General features: G+C 39.5%; 1 protein-coding gene across 8 annotated transcripts in view; it reads left to right on the top strand.

The window, feature by feature from the left end:
- KMT2A (lysine methyltransferase 2A) overlaps positions 1–19012 on the top strand; it is a 90878-nt gene that overhangs the window by 28908 nt on the left and 42958 nt on the right. For 6 of the 8 annotated variants that reach the window (XM_054241320.2, XM_054241322.2, XM_054241321.2 and 3 more), the window contains 5 exons: positions 5989–6058; positions 8669–11325; positions 13225–13402; positions 14889–15123; positions 17399–17463. In XM_054241320.2, coding sequence (XP_054097295.2) covers positions 5989–6058; positions 8669–11325; positions 13225–13402; positions 14889–15123; positions 17399–17463 — 3205 coding nt within the window. The remainder of the gene's footprint in view (positions 1–5988; positions 6059–8668; positions 11326–13224; positions 13403–14888; positions 15124–17398; positions 17464–19012) is intronic. The other 2 variants (XM_054241325.2, XM_054241326.2) reach the window with 1 other exon arrangement.

The raw sequence follows: 19012 nt of genomic DNA on the forward strand, positions 1-19012 counted from the left end.
GAAACTTTAAATATTGACAGTTATAAAACTGCCTGACAGCTTAGGGGTACTCTGTTGTTTTGGAACACATTGCAATTAGGATTATATAGTACATTTTGTAAAGGTTTCAAATAGGGCTGGGCGCGGTGGCTCATGCCTGTAATCTCAGCACTTTGGGAGGCTGAGGTGGGCAGATCACCTGACGTCAGGAGTTCAAGACCAGCCTGGCCAACATTGTGAAACCCTGTCTTTAAAAAAAAAAAAAAAAAGTTTGAAATATATAAAAATGGCCCATTGAGGTTGTTAATAATGAATGTACCAGTGTGGATCTCTTACCTTTATTTTTATATTTATTTATTTATTTGTTTGTTTTAATAAAGATGGGGTCTTGCTATATTGCCCAGACTGGTCTTGAATTCCTGGGGTCAAGCAGTCCTCCTACTTTGTCCTCCCAAAGTGCTGGGATTACAGGCATGAGCCAGGGCAACCCACCCCATTTTTTTTTAAAGGTTAATAACTTTTTATCACCTGTTGAATACTTTACCTGTTATTATATAGTTGCTTGAGCTGTCAGTCATTGTAGCATAAAATGCATGTATTTAGCAATGTGGTCCCCTGGTAAATGTTGAGAAATCCCCAGATGTTTGTGAAATGCATAGATAAGCAGATTGTTCCATGAGTATAATTCAGGAAAAGAATGAATTAATCAGAAACATGAAGGATCTGAAAATGGCCATCATGTGACTTTTATAGTACCTAAAAGAATAGCAATGTTTTGTACTATAGACAACTTAATCACTTTCTTTAAATATTTATTGTTTTATATTATACATATTACGGTAAGACTATTGTACAGCCAATTGAGACACTTAGGTTTTTTGTAGCTAACTGTGTGATCTTGGGCAAGTCATTTGGCCTCTTAAAGCTTCATTTTCTTTAAACACACCAGTGAGAACCACTGCATGAGGGGACTTCAAAAAACTCATGGAAAATTCATTTTATGAAAAAACTGCAGAATTTCAAAGTTCTTTTTTTTTTTTTTAATTTCAAAATTTTTTATGCACCAAAATAAACTTGCACTAACTTGTCATAACATGTCTGAACAGGATGTAGTTTGAGGTACTAAGAAGGATAAGACATCAGTTTGAAAAGACCGCCTATCAGAGCAACATAAGTTTGGCTAAAAATTGAAGCAAAAACAAACATTAAATTTATGGTGGAGCTGGGTGGAAGAATGGTGAAATCATTAATGCTTAATGCCCCAAATAAATAATTGGATAGCTCATTTTAACAGGGGACAAGATGATGTTGAAGATGAGGCCTATAGCAACAGACTGTCCACATCAGTTTGCAAGGGAAAAATTTCATCTTGTTCATGCCCTAATTGAAGAAGAATGATGATTAACAGCACAAATAATAGCCAACACCATAGACATCTCAACTGGTTCAGCTTACACAATTCTGACTGAAAAACTAAAGTTAGCCGGGCACGATAGCTCACTCCTGTAATCCCAGCACTTTGGGAGGCTGAGGCGGGTGGATCACAAGGTCTGGAAATTGAGACCAGCCTGGCCAACATAGTGAAACTCCATCTCTACTAAAAATACAAAAATTAGCAGGGTGTGGTGGCATGCGCCTGTAGTCCCAGCTACTCGGGAGGCTGAGGCGGGAGAATCATTTGAACCCAGGAGGTGGAGGTTGCAGTGACCTGAGATTGCGTCATTGCACTCCAGCCTGGGCGACAGAGCAAGGCTCTGTCTCAAAAAAAGTTGAACAACTCTTTACCAAATAGGTGCCAAAACCATTGTACCCAAATCGGCTGCAGACAAGTGTAGGGCATTCAATGGAAATTATGAAAAAGTGGGAGCAAGATCCTGAAGCCCGCATTTGAAGAATTGTAGCAGGAGATGAAACATGGCTTTACCAAACAATCTTGAAGACAAAGCACAATCAAAGCAATGGCTGTCAGGAGGTAGAAATGGTCCGGTCAATACAAAAGCAACAGGTTTAAGAGCAAAGGTCATGGCAACAGTTTTGGGGGCGATGCTCAAGTCATTTTTCTTGTTGACTTCTGGAGGGCCAAAGAATGATAGCATCGGCTAAGTGTTTTGAGAAAGTTAACCAAAGCTTTAGCAGAAAAATGCCCAGGAAAGCTTCACCAGAGAGTCCTGCTCTATCATGACAATGCTCCTTCTCATTCCTCTCATCAAACAAGGGCAATTTTGTGAGAATTTTGATGAGAAATCATTAAGTATGCTGATTTGGCTTCTTTGCCTTTTTTGTTTGTTTCCTAATCTTAAAAATCTATGAAGGAGGCTGAGCATCTATGCTGAGGCAGGAGAATCACTTGAACCCAAGAGACAGAGGTTGCAGTGAGCCAAGATTATGCCACTGCACTACAGCTGGGTGACAGAGTGAGACTCCATCTCAAAAAAAAAAAAAAATCTATGAAGGGCACCCATTTTTCTTCAGTTAATAATATAAGAAAGACTGCATTAAAATGTTTCAATTCCCAGGACCCCCAGTTCTTTAGGGATAGGCTAAAATGGCTGGTATCATGGCTTACAAAAGTGTCTTGACTTTGGAGATTATGTTGAGAAATAAAATTTATAATAAAAATAAAATTTATATTTTTAATTTTTATCTTTTAATTCCATTTTTTCATGAACTTTTTCATATGAAGTCCCCTCATATGTATGTTGCCTGTAGCTTTCCAAGTGATTTCACATAAATTATTTTATTTATTCCTTACAATGCCAAATAAAAAAGAAATTGTGGGATAAATATAGTAAGTGACTTGTCTAAGATTACATAGTCTGAGAGAGCCAGACTGAGACCGTAAACCAAGCCTTCTCTGCCCACATCCACCACTCTCCTCACTGGCGTCACTTATGAGAAGATTGGATTGGCCCCCTCCACAGTTCTAATATTCTATGATTTTTTTTGTCTCTGTTTTTTATAGCATTTGAGGTGATTTGCCATTGCCTATTTTATTTGCTTTTTTTCTAAAAATATATTTTAGAGTTACTATTTTTAATATCTTTTTTTTTCTGTCTGAAAGCACATTTTAAAAGTTAACAGTGTGGAGTTTCATTATCGTGATAAGATTTTATGTGAATTGTGCTGTTAGGAGTTTTGGCTATGTTTTGTTTTGGTTTGGTTTTTTGGTAACATTGTAACCTACAAGTGTAAATCCTGAAAATGATTCCAGAAATTTATTTGGGGCTAAGTTTCACAGGTCTTAGGTTAGTTATATCCTAACTTGTTTTAAGATGAAGAGACATCATTTTTTTATTTTAAAATTATATTTAGATTGTTTTTAGGTTGGGAGGCCAAGGTGGGAGGATCACTTGAGCCCAGAAGTTTGAGACCAGCCTGGGCAATATTGTGAGACCCCATCTCTGTAAAAAATTTTAAAATTAGCCAGGTACTGGTACATGTAGTCACAGCTACCCAGGAGGCTAAGGCAGGAACATTGGTAGAGCCCAGGAGTTTGAGACTGCAGTGAACCGTGATCAGTCACTGCAGTCCAGTGTGGGTGAGAGAATGAGCACTGGCTAATTAAATTTTTTAATAAAGATTCACTGTATTGGGTCTCACTATGTTTCCCAGGCTGGCCTTGAACTCCTGGCCTCAAGCAGTCATCCCATCTTGGCCTCTCAAGGCTCTGGGATTATAGGTGTGAGCTATCATGCTGGCCAAGAGAGAATTTTTCTTATTCACAAATAATGTTCACAGTAAGAATTTACTTTAATTTTTTTTTTTTTTAAGTAAAAAGAACTGAGCAGGCCCAGTGGCTCACACCTGTAATTCCAGCACTTTGGGAGACCAAGGTGGGTGGATCACTTGAGGCCAGTAGTTCAAGATCAGTCTGGCGAACATGGCAGAAGCCCCTCTCTACTAAAAATACAAAATTAGCCAGATGTGGTGGCGCGTGACTGTAATCTCAGCTACTTGGGAGGCTGAGGCAGGAGAGTCTCTTTAACCCGGGAGGCAGAGGTTGCAGTGAGCTGAGGTGGCACCATTGCAGTGCAGCCTGGGAGACACAGCAATACTCTATCTCAAAAAACAACAAAAAAGAACTTACTTTTAAAAATTTAATGATGAAAGAAGAAACTGTAAAAAGTATTCCAGTAAGCCAGGCATGGTGGTGCATGTCTGTAGTCCCAGCTACTCAGGAGACTGAGTCAGGAGTGTCACTTGAGCCCAGGAATTAAAGACCAGCATTAGCAAAATATGTAATTTTTAAGAAGAAAAAAGTAGTATGTGTTCCTTAAATTTAGGTTTCATACATTCTTTGAATTATAATACTTTTTCATGGCTGGGTGCGGTGGCACACACCTGTAATCCCAGCACTTTGGGAGGCAGAGGCAGAGGCAGAGGCAGAGGCAGAGGCAGGCAGATCACTTGAGGTCAGGAGTTTGAGACCAACCTGGCCAACATGGTGAAATGCTGTCTCTACTGAAAATGCAAAAATTAGCAGGGCATGGTGGCAGGTGCCTGTAGTCTTAGCTACTCAGGAGGCTGTGACAAGAGAATTGCTTGAATCCAGGAGGGAGAGGTTGCAGTGAGCCAAGATTGTACCACTGCACTCCAGCCTGGGTGAGAGACCAAGATTCTGTCTCAAAAAAAAAAAAAAAAAAAAATAGTACTTTTCCCTTTGAAGAGGAGAATTTCAGCCTTTTCTTAAATAGTCCAGTACTTCAATTCTTAGCAATCTCAGAGCAAAAGCCTTTTTAGATGCCAGTAAGACTTGTCTCTCAGTTGCCTAGGATGCAAAGGCCAGGCCTTAAATGTTTTGTTCCTCGGAAGCATTTAAATTTAAGAGGTGAACCTGCTAGTTTGTCCTAAAAGTTATATATGTCTTTTAATATAGTCATGGTTGAAAAGTGGCTAAGCCAGTTAGCACCTGACTCTAGTTTTAAATTAACTGAGAAAGTAATCCTTCAGAAAATTCATTGATATATTGTCCTCATACATGTGATCTTACCTCTTGAGAGGAAAATGTCAATGCTTTTCTCATTGGAACTCAGTTTGGGACTTACCACTATAAATTGGAGGTTCCAGAATGTTTGTTCTTCATTCCTTATTTTGTTCTTGTTTTATATGGATTTTGTTTCTGGAATATGAAATTCTATCCCTCTTTGTCTCTCTCTGGAAAGAACTCAATCTGAATCATTGAATTTCTGTTAATCAGTTTGTTTAAATAGACCATCTTTCTTGAGAACTCGTCCAAAATAGGTTAAACAAATCCTCCTTTTTTTTTAGAGCAGGTTAAAAATTAGAGGTAAGCAGAAGATTTTGCTTTTTGTCTTTTTCAACTATAACTGAAAATAGGATATTTCCCTAAGTTTTAGTGAAAGGATTTTATCGTATTTGTGGTCAATTCATGATCCCTTTCACAAATGCTGCTGCCCACCATTAAGTCTCTTATCACAGGCATTTTTAAAATGATGCCATAAAATGCAAGTTGAGAATCTCTGGATCTCAGATGTACAGAAATCACATCTAAATGTCAATTCCTGAGTTAAGGAACTGACAATTATGGCACTTTCAGTCTCTATTAATATATAGAAGGCAAGAGATCATTATATTGTTTATGTTATTCCTTATGTGTCTGTAGACTTAAATATTTGTTTGTTGTATTGGGGCTATATGTTTCTGACATTATACTTATTTGTTTACCTGATTTAAAGTTGTCCTTTAATTGTTTTGGGCTGTATCTATAGTTTGAAATTTAGGACTATCCTCTATTTATTATACACCCAAGATGACATTTCAATGCATTGTTCAGTTACTACACAGCTCCTATTTGTCTGTAATAAAGCTGTATGGCTGGGTTCATTTATTTCAATATTAGTTATTATATAGTACCCATTTGAATAATGATGATTAATATATAAAGGCAAATTTTCCAAATTCATTTGTGTCTCCTCTGGGTATTTTTTTGGGATATGTTTGTATTCACATTTTTTATTCTGATTTTAAAATAATTTTCCTTTGTTGTAGGATGAGCAATTCTTAGGTTTTGGCTCAGATGAAGAAGTCAGAGTGCGAAGTCCCACAAGGTCTCCTTCAGGTACGGCCAATTAAGTGCATGGTGACTTTAAGTTTTGTTTGTTAGGAGACTGTGGCTTCCCCTTGCCTTCTTTTCATGTAAAGGATGCTCTACCATACTAGGAGTAGGAAATGGCTTATGAGCTAGACTACTTTATAGGACTCTTCTCGATCAGGCCACACTGGGTTTATTCTTTCTCTCTGAGAACTACTTGGGGCATGGGAAGTAGGTTTCCACAGAATTCCTGGGAAACCTGATAGGCAAACTGAAGTTAACCTACTAAGAGCATCCTCAGATTTACACATTTTGTGTTATGTGGTAGTGTATAAGTCTTTAGGAATAATTTGGCTATTATTTTTTACAGATGAAATTTGGTCTACTGTCATCAAAGAACCAAAAACAAATTATTGGCATTATGTGAAACATTTTTACCTGATTCTTGAAAGGCTGTATTAAAATTTAAAAATGGAAAATTAGCAATATTTGTCACTATTCACACCAATAAAATATCTAGAATGTCTTGAAATTCTAGACTTACAAGCAGTTTTCTAAGAGAAGACACTCACTAGAAATAACAGTTAATGGCTTGCAGAATTCAGTTCTATATCAGAGAAGGCTATACGTCTTTTGATGAAAATGCATTCCCCATCTGTGCTGCCACTCTGACTTCATATCTGGTTTTCTTTGGCTTTATGTGGATAGACACTCAAGCTAAATATGATATTGTTAGCTGTTTCTGTTTTTGACATTGACTTTAGCTTGTGGTGTGTGCTAGCATTAGGGTCTCACGTAAGAGTCATCATATTATTATTATCTAATTCAAACATCCAAGTTGACAGGTTTTTTTTTCTTAAATAGGGGTGGTATTGCCATTCTAGTTGGGGGCAATGGGGGGCGTTTAGCCAGTAGTGTCCCAGTATCTGTGCTATTTAGACAGTAGCTGTGTTCTTTTTAACATGTGATGAAGTCTTAAAACTTCCTATCGGAAAGGAATTTTAGAGAGCATCTGGGGTTTTTCTTGTGTGTGTGTATAGATGACTCATGTCCATAAAATACATGAGTCATGATTTATAACCAATTTGAGAGTTCTTTGGATATGCTGTGTGTGGATCAGGGAAGTTAGCAGCAGTGCTGGGACTCTTCTCTGTTCTGCTGCTTCTACTCATCTACCAAAAGTGTTTTTTAAAAAGGGGGATAGAAGAGGTTTTCAGAATTGATAAAGCCCTCTGATTGGCCAGGTTCAAGTCCACCACAATGGTAAGGAATCTTTAGATGTATTTCCGGCAGGAGTTTTATTTTGTTGATTCACAACTCTTTCATGATAGTTTCCTCTTAAGCTTTTTTTCTTGACTACCAGTCTACCTTGAATGTTGTCTTGTTTTCTAAGAAACCATCTTGATATACTTCATTATTTGAAAAATGAAACATGGTTTCTCTGCTGTCTCCTAGTTGTAATTAGAATATGTTGAGAAAGTAACTGTGACTCCTTAGTCTATTAAAGGAAGTCTCATAAATTAATTGATGAGGAATGCATTTGTATTTAGAAAGCTCAACAATAAAACCTTTGTTGACTTCTGTTCTGTTAGAAAGTGGTTCCATTGTAAAAATGTTCATCATAATGGCATAAATCTCATTGGGGAATTTTTAGTCTCAGAAGAATGTTGTCAAAAGGGAAGAGAAGATTTGATAAAATAGCCAGCTCTTACTACCTTTTAAAATATAGGTTTATATAAGGGTTTTTTTTTTTTTTTGATAGCTGCCCATCACTGATATACAAGGTGTTTTAGAAACAGTCTTGTTTTCGTAAATGGCTTGAAAAGTAGCAAATTGAGCTTATTTATAAATTGGCAAATTCCTTTTATTTAGAATAGAACTTTGGCTTATTAAGTTGTCACTTTGCTATTGACGTCAGTTAAGGTTAAATCTTTTTGTGACTTGAGACTAACTAGTTCAAGAACCTCTAGGCAGGGGAGTAGATTTAGTGGACACATCATTATGTCACTTCACTGATTAGTTCACATGCCACTGAGTTCAGTGATCTTATTCTGATGTGTCATGAATGAGCATTTTTGTATTCAGTAAAACTTTCTTAGTCTGCTTTGGCAAAACAGATTGAAATATGGGACTCTGAGCTGCCCAGGGAGTTGGTATGCTGATGATTGAAGAGCAGCTTGTTCAAATTTGTTCAAAACCAGAATTCTGAATTGAAAAGATGGGATGACTAACTAGAAGCATATTCTTAAATGTTAATCTTGGTGGCTAGGATATGTCAAGGAAGTTAAGATTTTTTTTTTCTTTACAATTCCTTTGAATTCAAAAAAAACCTTCTTGCTCATCTAAAATTGTAGGAAAATCAGTTTTGTAGATTAATTGTTCAATTGAAAACTTTTTATTACCTTTTTGTATCAAAAAAGTAATTAAATATTCTTTCAGGTGGAATGTTATTTGCTGACTTCCTTGAGGCAAATTTTGGGTGAAAAGAAACTAAGCACAGTTAAAGATGTTTGATGACCCATTAGACTCAAGTTGAACTCAGTACAAAATGGCCAGTGCTAAGTTATATTCAGCTTAGTTAAGACCTAAACTACACAGCTAAATGTATGCTCTTCATTGTTTAATTTTTATACACAGTTAAAACTAGTCCTCGAAAACCTCGTGGGAGACCTAGAAGTGGCTCTGACCGAAATTCAGCTATCCTCTCAGATCCATCTGTGTTTTCCCCTCTAAATAAATCAGAGACCAAATCTGGAGATAAGATCAAGAAGAAAGATTCTAAAAGTATAGAAAAGAAGAGAGGAAGACCTCCCACCTTCCCTGGAGTAAAAATCAAAATAACACATGGAAAGGACATTTCAGAGTTACCAAAGGGAAACAAAGAAGATAGCCTGAAAAAAATTAAAAGGACACCTTCTGCTACGTTTCAGCAAGCCACAAAGATTAAAAAATTAAGAGCAGGTAAACTCTCTCCTCTCAAGTCTAAGTTTAAGACAGGGAAGCTTCAAATAGGAAGGAAGGGGGTACAAATTGTACGACGGAGAGGAAGGCCTCCATCAACAGAAAGGATAAAGACCCCTTCGGGTCTCCTCATTAATTCTGAACTGGAAAAGCCTCAGAAGGTCCGGAAAGACAAGGAAGGAACACCTCCACTCACAAAAGAAGATAAGACAGTTGTCAGACAAAGCCCTCGAAGGATTAAGCCAGTTAGGATTATTCCTTCTTCGAAAAGGACAGATGCAACCATTGCTAAGCAACTCCTGCAGAGGGCAAAAAAGGGGGCTCAAAAGAAAATTGAAAAAGAAGCAGCTCAGCTGCAGGGAAGAAAGGTTAAGACACAGGTAAAAAATATCCGACAGTTCATCATGCCTGTTGTCAGTGCTATCTCCTCGCGGATCATTAAGACCCCTCGGCGGTTTATAGAGGATGAGGATTATGACCCTCCAATTAAAATTGCCCGATTAGAGTCTACACCGAATAGTAGATTCAGTGCCCCATCCTGTGGATCTTCTGAAAAATCAAGTGCAGCTTCTCAGCACTCCTCTCAAATGTCTTCAGACTCCTCCCGATCTAGTAGCCCCAGTGTTGATACCTCCACAGACTCTCAGGCTTCTGAGGAGATTCAGGTACTTCCTGAAGAGCGGAGCGATACCCCTGAAGTTCATACTCCACTGCCCATTTCCCAGTCCCCAGAAAATGAGAGTAATGATAGGAGAAGCAGAAGGTATTCAGTGTCGGAGAGAAGTTTTGGATCTAGAACGACGAAAAAACTATCAACTCTACAAAGTGCCCCCCAGCAGCAGACCTCCTCTTCTCCACCTCCACCTCTGCTGACTCCACCCCCACCACTGCAGCCAGCCTCCAGTATCTCTGACCACACACCTTGGCTTATGCCTCCAACAATCCCCTTAGCATCACCATTTTTGCCTGCTTCCACTGCTCCTATGCAAGGGAAGCGAAAATCTATTTTGCGAGAACCGACATTTAGGTGGACTTCTTTAAAGCATTCTAGGTCAGAGCCACAGTACTTTTCCTCAGCAAAGTATGCCAAAGAAGGTCTTATTCGCAAACCAATATTTGATAATTTCCGACCCCCTCCGCTAACTCCCGAGGACGTTGGCTTTGCGTCTGGTTTTTCTGCATCTGGTACTGCTGCTTCAGCCCGATTGTTTTCGCCACTCCATTCTGGAACAAGGTTTGATATGCACAAAAGGAGCCCTCTTCTGAGAGCTCCAAGATTTACTCCAAGTGAGGCTCACTCTAGAATATTTGAGTCTGTAACCTTGCCTAGTAATCGAACTTCTGCTGGAACATCTTCTTCAGGAGTATCCAATAGAAAAAGGAAAAGAAAAGTGTTTAGTCCTATTCGATCTGAACCAAGATCTCCTTCTCACTCCATGAGGACAAGAAGTGGAAGGCTTAGTACTTCTGAGCTGTCACCTCTCACCCCCCCGTCTTCTGTCTCTTCCTCATTAAGCATTTCTGTTAGTCCTCTTGCCACTAGTGCCTTAAACCCAACTTTTACTTTTCCTTCTCATTCCCTGACTCAGTCTGGGGAATCTGCAGAGAAAAATCAGAGACCAAGGAAGCAGACTAGTGCTCCTCCGGCAGAGCCGTTTTCATCAAGTAGTCCTACTCCTCTCTTCCCTTGGTTTACCCCAGGCTCTCAGACTGAAAGAGGGAGAAATAAAGACAAGGTCCCTGAGGAGCTGTCCAAAGATCGAGATGCTGACAAGAGCGTGGAGAAGGACAAGAGTAGAGAGAGAGACCGGGAGAGAGAAAAGGAGAATAAGCGGGAGTCAAGGAAAGAGAAAAGGAAAAAGGGATCAGAAATTCAGAGTAGTTCTGCTTTGTATCCTGTGGGTAGGGTTTCCAAAGAGAAGGTTGTTGGTGAAGATGTTGCCACTTCATCTTCTGCCAAAAAAGCATCAGGGCGGAAGAAGTCTTCATCACATGATTCTGGGACTGATATTACTTCTGTGACTCTTGGGGATACAACAGCTGTCAAAACCAAAATACTTATAAAGAAAGGGAGAGGAAATCTGGAAAAAACCAACTTGGACCTCGGCCCAACTGCCCCATCCCTGGAGAAGGAGAAAACCCTCTGCCTTTCCACTCCTTCATCTAGCACTGTTAAACATTCCACTTCCTCCATAGGCTCCATGTTGGCTCAGGCAGACAAGCTTCCAATGACTGACAAGAGGGTTGCCAGCCTCCTAAAAAAGGCCAAAGCTCAGCTCTGCAAGATTGAGAAGAGTAAGAGTCTTAAACAAACTGACCAGCCCAAAGCACAGGTACTCTTTTCTACCTTGCCTATTAAAACCAACAGTTTATTGAGCCCTTTCTTGGGGCAAGTTTTAGGTTAATTGGTTCAGTTACATCCAGTTATGAGAATCAAGAAAAGTATGGTGGAGGCAGTGGTGTTTATAGTAGTCCTTCAAGGACCAAGAAGATTTTGATAGGTAGAAAATGGCAGTACATAACATTCTAAGTAGAGGGAACAGTGTGGGTGGAAATGGAAAAGTAAGAAACATATTTGAGGAATAATGGATAGCTGGATTGGCAGCTGTGGGAAATTGGTGAACTAAGGCTGAATGAACTAAGGTTTGGGACTATACCACAGAGGATGCTGAGTTGTTTGTACCTTATGGGTTCGCTGTAATTAAACCTGTGACTTAATTTTAAAGCTACGTTTTAATAGTCAAATTGTTTTACTATCCCTGATAGAATAGAAAACCAGAGGGGAGCATTCTCTTTCTCTGAGTTGTGAGGTATTAGAGCAATAGATAATAAATTTTTGCCGATTGCAGATGAGAAGTACTGGCCAGGCGCAATGGCTCATGCCTATAATCCCAGCACTTTGGGAGGCCGAGGTGGGCAGGTCCCTTGAGGTCAGGAGTTTGAGGCTAGCCTAGGCTGGCTAACATGGGGAAACCCTATCTTTACTAAAATTAAAAAAAATTAGCTGGGCATGGTGATGCATGCCTCTAATCTCAGCTACTTGGAGATTGAGGCATGAGAATCACTTGAACCCTGGAGGCAGAAGTGGCAGTGAGCTGAGATCATGCCACTGCACTCCAGCCTGGGCAATACAGTAAGACTCTGCTTCAAAATAAGTGAATAAATAAACAAACAGATTAGAAGCACTTAGCCTTGAGCCATGGAATGGGAAAGCTGTAGAATTCAGTTAGTTAAGATGATGCCAAACAGATTTTTGCAAGGACCGGCAGTTTTTTTTTAATTGTTTGTTTGCTTGTTTAACAAAGGAGCTAGTCACTGGCCTTTTCAGAGAAAAGTTGCTGATCTTCAGGTACTTCTAAAAAAAATGTCAGGTAGTAGATGCCTATTTATGCCAGCGTATCAAGTTGGATTAAGATGACCATAAACTTAGATTTTTAATGTTATTCAACCTAGGGCCATTACATTTAGTAATTCTGCCAGTTGAAAATTCTAGCAGGAATATGATGGAACTTACTTTTAATGCCATGTTGGATGTTTTTTGTCACAGGAGCAGTAGCTCTGTAAAATCTGAGACATTTCTGTTGGAGCCTTTTATATTTCCATTTATACATTATTTCACTCCTTTGATCAAGAAAAAAATATAAGAAATAGTTTTTTGTTAGATAAGCCATATTTATACCACACTGAACTTTTTGTTAATATAGACTGGCAGCTTGAATTTTGAGGGGAATTTAAAGTAGTGTAATTGGGAATAGAAACTTAGTTGTTTGTTTTTAAGATAGGGTCTCACTCTGTCACCCAGGCTGGAGTGCAGTGGCGCAGTCATAGCTCACTGCAACCTCCAACTCCTGGGCTCAAGTGATCCTCTTGTCCCATCTCCTGAGTAGCTAGAACTACAGGTGTGTACTACCACACCCAGCTAATTTTTAAATTTTGTGTAGAGATGGGGTCTCTCTCTGTTGCCCATACTTGTCTTGAACTCCTGGCCTTGAATGATCTTCCCACCTCAAGCTGCTTTCTGTTTCTTGATTAGAGGACTTTTTTTATGCTGCCAATTTTAGACTACGTTAGTAGTTGATTTCTATTTTGATATGATTTATCAGCTTAGAATAATTAGAGTTGTGTGTTTTGATTCTAAATCATAATGAAATTGATCAAGTATACCTTGGCTTCATTCAGTTATAATTTCAACATGTATGGTTGTTACTATTTTTGGATTGCCTTATATTCAGGGTCAAGAAAGTGACTCATCAGAGACCTCTGTTCGAGGACCCCGGATTAAACATGTCTGCAGAAGAGCGGCTGTTGCCCTTGGCCGAAAACGAGCTGTGTTTCCTGATGACATGCCCACCCTGAGTGCCTTACCATGGGAAGAACGAGAAAAGATTTTGTCTTCCATGGGGAATGATGGTAGGTCAGGAAGGTTAACCTTGGAGTCTGAACAGACTTTTGATTTGTTTGTCGATTATTCTGGGGATGCCCACTAGGCTCTTCGTAGTCTAGGTCCTCTGAAAAACGAATGGCAAGAGGGGATTAAATACATGAGGATTTTATTAGAAGAAATGCCTGAGAAAGAAAACGGAGAGGTAGCCAGGGAAGGCTGGGAGAGCTGTTATACTGTCAGATGCTCATCTGACCCCCATGAAGGAGAAGGGGAAGGAAGGCTAGGCAGAATCTTCCTAAACTGCTGTGCAGATAAGAAAGGTTTGGCTGGGCGCGGTGGCTCACGCCTGTAATTCCAGCACCTTGGGAGGCCGAGGCGGGTGGATCACGAGGTCAAGAGATCGAGACCATCCTGGTCAACATGGTGAAACCCCATCTCTACTAAAAATACAAAAAATTAGCTGGGCATGGTGGTGTGTGCCTGTAATCCCAGCTACTCAGGAGGCTGTGGCAGAAGAATTGCCTGAACCCAGGAGGCGGAGGTTGCAGTGAGCTGAGATCGCACCATTGCACTCCAGCCTGGGTAACAAGAGCGAAACTCCGTCTCAAAAAAAAAAAAAGAAAGAAAGGTTTGGCAAAGCTGTCAAGTCTTTGAGTAAAAGTGAACTTTCAGGGGAGTCTTGTGTCTCACTGGAGAAGGCCAGCTTTAGTATCCCTCCTCCACCACGTTACTTCCTGGAAGCCCATGATAAGTGTGGCCTTTGCACCACTGGATTTCAGAGCACAGAAGCTGGAATCCAGGTCAGTTATGCTTTCTGTAGTTGGAGGTCTGGGAGGCACATTCTCATGGCTGCCATATAGTTCTTAAGTGCAGAGTAGCCACTGATAATGAATTTAAAGGTTTGGAGACTCCTTAGAAGCATTTGGTTTCTATTCTTGTTTTTGGTTAGACCGTTTTGTTTACAGTAATTGGAATTTTGCTTTCATCAAGATGCAAGTTAGTGGCTTTTTTTTTCTTGAGATGGAGTCTCACTCTGTTGCCCAAACTGGAGTGCAGTGGTGTGACCTTGGCTCACTACAACCTCTGCCTCCTGGGTTCAAACAATTGTCCTGCCTCAGCCTCCTGAGTAGCTGGGATTACAGGCATGTGCCACCACACCCAGCTAATTTTTGTATTTTTAGTAGAGACCAGGTTGTGCCATGTTGGCCAGGCTGGTCTCAAACACCTGACCTCAGTGATCCGCCTGCCTCAGCCTCCCAAAGTGCTAGGATTACAGGTGTGAGCCACCGTGCCCAGCCAAGTTATTGGCATTTTTAAACATTTAAATAATTATTTAAAATAGATTATGAATTTTGTATATAAATATTTTATTTTAATATTTTTCATTTTTGGAGTACCAATTAAAAGGTTTGAATGTATCTAATGATAGAAAGGGATTTTGAGGATCTCTCCTTCTACTCCCAAGAAAGGATTCAGTACCCCCTCGGAACTAATGGCACATTTCTTTAACAGACAAGTCATCAATTGCTGGCTCAGAAGATGCTGAACCTCTTGCTCCACCCATCAAACCAATTAAACCTGTCACTAGAAACAAGGCGCCCCAGGAACCTCCAGTAAAGAAAGGACGGCGATCGAGGCGGTGTGGGCAGTGTCCCGGCTGCCAGGTGCCTGAGGACTGTGGTATTTGTACTAATTGCTTAGATAAACCCAAGTTTGGTGGCCGCAATATAAAGAAGCAGTGCTGCAAGTAAGTGGGTGTTTCACTCTGAGATACTGACCTCAGCCATAACGGCTGCTTCCCTATTCCTGGTTTGTTGCAGAGATGCATCAGGAAACTGAATGTGGTTGTAATTCCGTTGCAAGACTTGTTGCAGTTGCATTTTGTGATGTGGGCTGTGCTTAAATAAGAATACTCTGGGACCATGCTGTCGTTAATAGAATGTTCTCAACAATGGAAATGTTCTGCTGGAATAGTAGACAACAATAATGGAAATGTTTAGTTCAGTATGGCAGCCATTAGCCACATGTGGCTATTGAGCGCTTGACGTGTGGTTAGTGTGACTGAGGAACTATGTTGTTTATTTCATCTAACTTTAATTAAAGTCAAATAGCCATGTGTAACTAGTGGCTATACCATATCAAACTATAGTTCTGGAGGATTTCTACTTAAAAACTGATAACTTCAGCCGGGCGCAGTAGCTCAAGCCTGTAATCCCAGCACTTTGGGAGGCCAAGGCAGGTGGATCACAAGGTCAAGAGATTGAGACCATCCTGGTCAACATGGTGAAACCCCGTCTCTACTAAAAATACAAAAAATTAGCTGCGCATGGTGACGCATGCCTGTAATCTCAGCTACTCAGGAGGCTGAGGCAGAAGAATTGCCTGAACCCAGGAGGCAGAGGTTGCGGTGAGCCGAGATCGCGCCATTGCACTCCAGCCTGGATAACAAGAGGGAAACTCCGTCTCAAAAAAAAAAAAAAAAACCTGACAACTTTATATATATTTTTTGTTGGTTCAACTGAAATTACTTTTATGACATTCAGGAAACATTGGAGAGATCTTGCATAAGTATCTGTGTTTTCTGACTCTCTCTTAGAATATTTTCATACTTAGGGAATTTTTTTTTTAAGAGACAGAGTCTTACTGTATTGCCTAGGCTAGAGTGGAGTGGCATGATCATAGCTCACTGCAACGCTGAACTCCTGGGCTGTAGTGATCCTCCTGCCTGGGCCTCCCAAAGTGCTGGGATTACAGACATGAGCCACAGAGCTTGGCCTCATATGAAATTTCTTTCTTTAAGAAGTTTTAATTTTTGTGGGTATATAGTAGGTGTATATATTTATGGTATATATAAGATGTTTTGATACAGGCATGTAATGCATCATAATCATCCATTCTCTTAAAGCATTTATCCTTTGTATTGAACAATCTAATTATACTCTTTCAGTTATTTTTAAATGCACAATTAAATTATTATTGACTATAATCATGCTGTTGGGCTACCAAGTGCTAAGTCTTATTCATTCTTTCTATTTTTTCATACCCATTAGCCATCCCCTACTATGGAATTTTTTTTTTTTTTTTTTTTTTTTAGGCTAGTCAAGTGAAGCAGTGGGAGTGGATACTATGGAATTTTTTAATGTGGATATTTTTATTACTCTACTTTTTCTCCCCTTTTTTACCTAGTTTGTGGATGTACTTTCTGCCATCTGGGATACATTATTTAAAATAGATCAAGATAGTTGCATAAACAGACATTTTGGTGATTAAGCATCTTGTAAACTACCTAGCACAAGTAATAGATATCAACAGATATTTGCTGAATGAGTGAATGACATGAAAGTGATTAATATAAAGCATAGTTTGGAGAAATGCTACATTATTTACTTCAGGGGAGATAATTTCTAGGAGACAAGAAGTAGTTCTGGGCTTTGGTTTGGTCTGACCTTAAGCAAGAATCTTGTCTCAGGCCCATTAGTGAAAATAAGTAAAATAATTCACAGATCACAAAAAGGTATTTGATAGCAAGATAAAGTTCCAGTAAATGTAAGGGTTAAAGTGGATTCGGTGCAATTGTAGACTTCAGATTGGCAAAGCCGTCAGATTTCATTATAGCACAGTGATGGTAGACAAAGGGGTTGTTTGATAGGTTTAGTTCATTTTGTGTTAAGATTACTTTTGAATATTAACTTCATAAGACAGTAGTACTGATCCGACTACAAGAAACACTGACTGATCATTTTGTGTGTGGTGCTAGTCAGTGTTAGATCACAAGAAATTTGAGACCCATTTCAAAAATAATTTGATATTTGCTCCTTTTAGACCTTAAAGGTAGGTGAAATTGCTGATCCAGGGATTCAAAGGCTCAGATTTAATCTGAGTAATGACCAGTCCTTTTTTCAACTATAAAAATGTGAACCTGAATTAAGATTCACCGATTCTTGCAAACAAAATGAACACGTGTTTCAGTTGCATCTCTTCTAAATGTAATTTATTTCATGGTTTATTCCTTGTTTTCCTAGGATGAGAAAATGTCAGAATCTACAATGGATGCCTTCCAAAGCCTACCTGCAGAAGCAAGCTAAAGGTAGTGTTAACGAGGTCTTCCCACAAATGCTCCCTGCTTAAGTGCTGTATAGTTGTATGCATCCAGCAGAAGAGAATACTTTTTTTTTTTAGTACTGCTTTCCCAGGGAGTTGATTGTTGAAGCTGGGTAATGGGGACATGGGAGTTATTGGACTATTTCCTATATTGGGAGGTATGTTTGAAATTTTCCATAATAAATTTTTAAAATTTATATAAAAATTATAGTTCATTCTATTTCCTAGAGCAATAAAAGTGTACCTATTTCACCTGATCAACTTGGGATTAACTTTCTTTTGCCTTTCAATGCTAACTTTTAGCTGTAGGGAACTGAAAATATTATGTCACATTTCTACACTTCTTTTAAAATGTTTTTTGTTTAGCTTATTTTTAATTTTTGTAGACACATAGCAGGTGTATTTATTTATTTTTTGAGACAGAGTCTAACTCTGTCTTTCAGGCTGGGGTACAGTGGTATGATTATGACTGACTGTAGCATCGACCCCTGAGGCTCAAGCCATCCTCCCACCTCAGCCTCCCTAGTAGCTGGGACTACAGATGCATACCACCATGCCTGGCTAATTAAAAAAAATTTTTTTTCAGAGACAGGATTTTGCTGTGTTGCCCAGGCTGGTCTTGACCTCCTGGACTCAAGAAGTCCTCTCACCTTAGCCTCCCAAAGTGCTGGAATTATAGGCATGAGCCACCACCGCACCTGGCCAGCAGGTGTATGTATTTATAGGGGTACATGAGATAAGTTGATACAAGCATAGAATGGATAATCATCATGTCAGGATACATGGGCTATCCATCACCTCAAGCATTTATCCTTTGTGTTACAAACAATCTAATTATACTCTTGTAGTTATTTTCAAGTGTACAGTAAATTATTGTTGACTATAATCACCCTGTTGTACTATCAAGTACTAGATCTTGCTCACTTCTAATTATATTTTTGAAATTTTTGTACCCATTAACCATCCCCACTTTCCCCTGCAACTTCATTACCCTTCCGAGCCTCTCGTAACCATCATTCTCTCTGCTTCTATCTCCACAAGTTCAATTGTTTTAATGTTTAGCACCTACAAATGAGTGAGAACATGCAATGTTTGTCTCTCTGTGCCTGGCTTATTTCACTTAACCTAATGTCCCCCAGTTCCATCCATGTTGTTTCAAATGATAAGATCTTGTTCTTTTTTATGGCTGAATAGTACTCCATTGTGGATATGTACCACATTTTCTTTTCTTTTCTTTTTTTTTTTTGAGACAGAGTCTTGCTCTGTTGCCAGGTGCCAGGCTGGAGTGCAGTGGCGCGATCTTGGCTTACTGCAACCTCTGTCTCCTGGGTTCAAGCAATTCTCCTGCCTCAGCCTCCCGAGTAGCTGGGACTATAGGCACACGCCACCACACCCAGCTAATTTTTGTATTTTTAGTAGAGATGGGCTTCACCATCTTGGCCAGGATGATCTCGATCTCTTAACCTTGTGACCCACCCGTCTTGGCCTCCCAAAGTGCTGGGATTACAGGTGTGAGCCACCACCCGGCCTATACC

The sequence above is a fragment of the Callithrix jacchus genome, chromosome 10 (assembly GCF_049354715.1).
Source record: "Callithrix jacchus isolate 240 chromosome 10, calJac240_pri, whole genome shotgun sequence".
In the NCBI taxonomy this organism is placed as follows: Eukaryota; Metazoa; Chordata; class Mammalia; order Primates; family Cebidae; genus Callithrix; species Callithrix jacchus.